Here is a 6,000-nt window from a genome sequence, read left to right on the forward strand (position 1 = left end):
AACTAAAAAATAAACTATATGTGTTCAAACATTGCTATTATATTGTATACTCCCTCCCTCTACCTCTCCCTTCTTCTTTCTCTTTCTCTCCCTTTTCCTTTGTAGGTTACTGCCATGATAGAAATCACCATTACTGATGACACTGAATTTGAACTTGTGGAGACTTTCAGTATTTCCTTAATCAGGGTGACTGGAGGTGGCAGACTTGGGGATGACACTGTGGTAACTGTTGTTATTCCACAAAATGATTCTCCATTTGGAGTATTTGGATTTGAAGAAAAGACTGTAAGTTAAATATATTGGGGGAGGGCATGGTTCCTCCAGGCTAATGTTTTGTGTAATTTTTAGTAGAAAGTTGTCTTTCATTTTTTAAAAACCTCTTCATAACCCTTCAGTTGTGATTCTATTCTTTAAGGTGCTTTTACTATTGAATTAGGGACCAATCATCCAATCGGTGAAGTTTGACAGTTACGAGAACTCTTATATCAGGCAATTCTAAAGGGGAATAGATTTCTACTTATTGGCTGTAATAGACCAAGATGTAAATTTTTGTCCATACATTTATTTTTTGCTTGCCCTGCTGCCAAATCACCATCCTGGTCACAAGGTCAGATTCTGTCATGGATCTGGTGTTATACCCCAAGGGGATTTAGCTACGGAGGTATATACATTAATGTTACCCTGCCTTCTGGTACTCTTTCTGGACTCATATTGAACAAAACACCACAATCACCCTGGCTCATGTGTCTCTATATTTATTCTTGTTCTTCTCTCTTATTTTTCATTGGTTGTCTACTTCTGAGCCCTGGAAAAGGGAGCCCAATTATTATTATTGTTTCAACCACTGAGAGAGAAAAAAGCCTTAACCAATCATTTGTGCAGTGAGGTTTAGTGACTACTGCTAAATTATCCCTACATTTTAAATATGAAATAAAATAAAGTGCTCTAAATTGTATGATAATTATGTCATAATTATGACTTTACCTTTCAAAGAAAATTTGAGATTCAATAACCATAAAAATATTTAGATAATTTTGGGATACACAGTAACTTTTCTTGCTCCATATGTCACTGCTCCCTTATATGTAGTTAGTAAGTCACCACTGATAATTTTAAGAAATAACAAATTGCTCTAATGCCCATTGCCATTACTGTTCCCTGGATGCAATCGTAGACCTGCTGCTCGCCTATCTGTGCTGGGCATCCCATTTATCAATACCCTAATAATTGTCAAATGATTCGATCACTGAAATTTCAACTTCATAAGAAAATGGAAACCGTAAGAGGGACAGATCATACTTCTGCTGCGGCCTAGTGAGACTTTCTTCCTTGGGAGATTGACAAGTAGAAGTTAGGGTTCATAAGGAGCTATAGATTCACAGGAGAGTCGCTGTGAATGTCCCCAGACAACATAAGAAGTCTGGGGAGAGAGTAAAAGTATCCATGATTTTACTACCCTGAGATAGACATCACCAATATTTGGTTGCATTGTTATCTAGGCTTTCTTTCTTTGCACATATGTAAAGAAGTATTGTAATACATATGAATATGTAATTTAATTTTTATAAAATGTCTCTACTAGAAGTTAGATTAAAGGTTCAGGGTTTAGCAATCAAACTTCTAATTGGTAAAATCTTATAATAATGTTTTGCTTTTAACTTTGTCATACTTTTTGGACTTAGATATTGGACAACTTACAAGCGTCTTTCACTGTTGGGAGAAATTTAGAATCACGTTACTATTCATAAATAGTTTTTGTTTATTCATTTATTTTAAGTACTATAGTGCATAAACTTTACTGCAGTCTTGGTCTGGGATCTCATAGCTTGTTGTAATAGCCTCAGGTTTCCAGTTTGTCTTACAGTGAGAGTTGGGTCACCCACCTACTGTGTTAGCCCTCATAACCCTTGCTGTGTGGAGTGAATGAATTGATGTATGTGAAGCGCCTGTAACCGGGCTTTACAGTCAGTAGTGTCAATGGCTGTTTTTATTGTTGCTGGTATAAATATTAGCTTGTTACCAGCCCTTTGTGGCTTCTCTCCTGGCATCCTATCTTTCTGCCATAGGATCAAAATAACATGGAGTTTATCTTTTAACTTGTATCTAAGATAAAGTTGGGCACACAGTGAACATTCTGTTAGCCTTGTTTGAGGATACAGATTAGATTTAGCACTGAGGAACTCTGAGAGAAGATCATTAATATAAATCTGTCACAATTAATAAGCTGCTCACAAGGACACTGTGCTAAGTATAGTGAAGCACTGGGAATAGCAGAGGCCCAAGGAAATCTTGTGAAACCTAAATGAAAATATTATCTATGAAAACAAAAAGGACTTATATGTGCAGTTGTTTATAATGGAGATTTTCTTCCCGGTTTTTTTTCTTTCTGATTTAAAGAAAGAAACAAATGTCTCCAGCCTATTAGAGGTGGTATGAATCACACTGGGTGTGGTGTCAGACATAACAACTAGAGTCCAGGCTCCATTTCTCCAAATACATGTGTGGATAGCTGGCCCTCAGATTCCTGTGAACTTCAATAAGTTTATATGTGCAAGAACTGACACATAATAGAAACTCAATAATAGTTTGCTCTAAATCCCTGCTCTTGGCATCAGAGTCTCCTGGAGAACCAAAACAAGATTAAGTTATGCATTAGATAAGTGTCTATCTTGAAAATGGAAAGTGTTGTGTTGTGTTCTGTATTTACATAACAGGTGGACATTATAGGCTCTATTTGGACTTGGCTTCATAGAGTCGATCTATGTGATTCAGTTGAGCCAGGCCTCTTACTAAGGATATAATGTAGAAAATAAATAGTACAGGGACATTAACATACTGAAATTCCTTCTCTCTTTATCTCATGATAATAAAGTCTCTTTTAAATTTGGACTGACTGAACTTGGCAAACTGCAGATGATTCAGAGGGCAGTTTAACTCTGTACTACGTGGGATGTCTGACGGTCATTATAAGGACCCCCAAATACTTCCTTAACAAAGTATTTCTCTTTTTGTTATTTTTTTCATGCAACTGTCCTACGTCAGTGTTCCTAGTTGGAGTCTTCAACAGCCGTCTTGGGTACCAGACTCTTTCCGTCTCATGGCTCTGTCTTCTTCTAGGTCCTGGAAGTCCCCTCTAGTCACCGGGCAAATGGGGAAAAAGGGCATATGGAGGGTTGTATGGGAAGTCGATGGCCAGACTGTTAGTAACATGTGTTACTTCTGTTTATAATTTTTTGGTCAGAATTCAGTTGCTTTCTTCACCTATTTGCCAGAGTAGCTAGGAAATACCAAGTAGCTGTGTCTAGAACAAAAAGGAAATGGGACTTGGTGAAATATCTTTTCTGTCACTTGATTGTAGCATGACACAGATAGAGTTCTAAATTCAAAAGTTACAATCATTGTCAATAGAAATAAGATTCTGTTTGTTGTTCCTACTACTTCTTCTTTTCTTCTTACCTTATTGGATTTCTTTTTCTCTCAGGTGATGGTTGATGAATCCCTTTTGTCTGATGACCCTAATTCATATGTGACATTGACAGTTGTGCGGTCTCCAGGAGGAAAAGGGGCCGTCCGACTTCAGTGGACCGTAGATGAGACGGCTAAGGATGACCTCAGTCCTTTGAATGGGACACTCCATTTTGATGAGGTACAGTCAGCGTCAGCACTCCTGCAGTTTCTCTCTAACTTGTCTTTGCTTGATTTTCTTTTCTGTAGTCTTAGGAATTCTGATAATGGTATTTACTATGTTTGAACTTTCTTTGAAATTACCTGCACTGTGCAGGAAATCACAAAGATGCACACACACACATACACAACCCCAGATATCTGAAATCAAATTCAGACAGTGCCTCCACCTCACCATCAAAACTGCTCTTTTTCAACGTTTTCCTTCCTGATTGAGGGCAAAATCAGTCAACCAAGCCAGACATCTGGGTGTCAGCCCCATCTCTACCCATTGTGTAACTATTGCATATATTTGATCACTGAGTTTTGGTCAGTTTTCCCTTTTAAATACCTTTTCTCCCTGTTCTTTCTCTATCATGTCTATGACAATGCCGGCCCCTATAATCTTCCACTGGGCAGTCTTTTAACTTATAACTCTATTCCAAATCTTTCCCCTTTTCTGTTCATTACTTGTGCCACCGATAGGGTTGTCATTCTATGAGCTATATCATCTTATGCCACCCCCTGCCCAGTGGCTCCCTCTTCCCCACAGAAAGCCGAGCTCTGTAGTACAGCATGCAGAGCCTCCCAGAAGGGGATTCTGGCTGCGCCTTCCACCTCGCTTTTAGAATCATGTTTGCATGCATTTTTCCTAAATTTATAAAGATGAAATAAGAAGGAAATTAATTGAAAACCAGAAAAATAGAATGGATGAATTCATTTGAAAAACTTTACAAAATAAAAATAGACAAAATAAAGGAATAATCATTCAAAGGAAGAAAATACTGAAAATTATAGGACAGTTCTTTGTGCAAATCTAAGCAAATAAATGTAAAAACCCACCTGAAATCAATTCTGGTAGATCTATTGTAGATACAGAAAGTATAAAAACAGATGAATTTTTTACAAATGAAATAGGAATAAAAGTTAAATAATGGGATAGAAGCTCCCAAAGTGGTTTTGTGGAGGAATTCAACCAAGTATTTAAAGATCAGAAAGTCCCACTACTACATGGGTTATGTCTCCTTTGGGGGGAATGTATTGACCTTTTTCAGAGCTTTCAGTGCCAAACAGCACTGAAACAAATATTCTCTCAGTTTTTGATAGGCAATTAAGGAGTTAATCAGCAAGCCCTCTGGCAGTTCATTTGTCACTGGACATTCTGCCGCCACACTTGAGGTGTTGGTGCTCAAACGGCGTTAGTGATCTCAAGGCAGATGTTGCATCCAAGTCCGTTCTCAGACTCTGAACGATAGTGACTCAAGAAACATCTAGGTTGCCTGTCTGAGCCATGATCTGAAAGCTTCTCATCTGGAGTGATAAAACTTAGAGATGACTTTCAGATTTCTATAAAGATTCTCCTCAGTAATAATGAGCAGTCATTTCCAGTGATCAGATTCTAATTGCTCAATCTGCTTTCCAGATGACTGGAAAGGTTTTCTGGTTTTTTTTTTAATATAATTTTTATTTAATTCTTGTTCAAGTACAGATTTCTGTCTTATATTCCCAACCCTGCCCGCCCCCCACCCCATGCTCCCCACCTCCCTCCCCTTTCCACCCCCCACCCTTAGTTATTGTCCATGTGTCCTTTATACTTGTTCATGTGAGTCCATTCCCTTTCCCCCTATGATTCTCTCCCCTCTCCTCTCTGGACCCTGACAGCCTGTTCCATATTTGAGTGTCATTGGTTGTATTTTGCTTGCTTGTTTGGTTTGTTTAGATTCCTGTTAACGGTGAGATCATATGATATTTGTCTTCCACTGCCTGGCTTACTTCGCTCAGCATAATGCTTTCCAGTTCCATCCATGATGTTGCAAAGGGTAGTAGTTCCTTCTTCCTTTCTGCAGCATAGAATTCCATTGTGTAAATGTACCATAGTTTTTTGATCCAGTCATTTACCGATGGGCATCTAGGTTGCTTCCAACTCTTGGCTATTGTGAATTGTGCTGCTATGAACATCGGGATGCATAGGTTCTTTTGGATTGGTGTTTCAGGGTTCTTGGGATATACTCCCAAGAGTGGAATTGCTGGGTCAAAAGGCACGTTCATTTTCAGTTTTCTTAGAAAATTCCATACTATTTTCCATAGTGGTTGTCCCAGTCTGCAATTCCACCAACAGTGAACTAGAGTCCCCTTTTCCCCACAACCTCTCCAGCACTTGTTGTTTGTTTCTTTGTTTATGATAGCCAATCTGACTGGTGTTAAGTGGTATCTCATTGTGGTTTTAATTTGCATCTCTCTGATAGCTAGTGATATCGAGCATCTTTTCATGTGTCTCTGGATTCTCTGTATGTCCTCCTTGGAGAAATGTCTGTTCAAGTCCTCTGCCCATTTTTT

At 38.5% G+C, this 6,000-nt stretch overlaps 1 protein-coding gene across 1 annotated transcript in view; it reads left to right on the forward strand.

Annotated features, from left to right (window-relative positions):
• ADGRV1 (adhesion G protein-coupled receptor V1) overlaps positions 1 to 6,000 on the forward strand; it is a 508,576-nt gene that overhangs the window by 167,855 nt on the left and 334,721 nt on the right. The window contains exons 58-59 of the mRNA XM_037032075.1: positions 106 to 285; positions 3,482 to 3,646. Of these exons, the coding sequence (XP_036887970.1) occupies positions 106 to 285; positions 3,482 to 3,646 (345 nt within the window). The remainder of the gene's footprint in view (positions 1 to 105; positions 286 to 3,481; positions 3,647 to 6,000) is intronic.

Source organism: Sturnira hondurensis, unplaced genomic scaffold (assembly GCF_014824575.4).
Source record: "Sturnira hondurensis isolate 20B ecotype Veracruz unplaced genomic scaffold, ASM1482457v3 Scaffold0021354, whole genome shotgun sequence".
NCBI classification, from domain to species: domain Eukaryota; kingdom Metazoa; phylum Chordata; class Mammalia; order Chiroptera; family Phyllostomidae; genus Sturnira; species Sturnira hondurensis.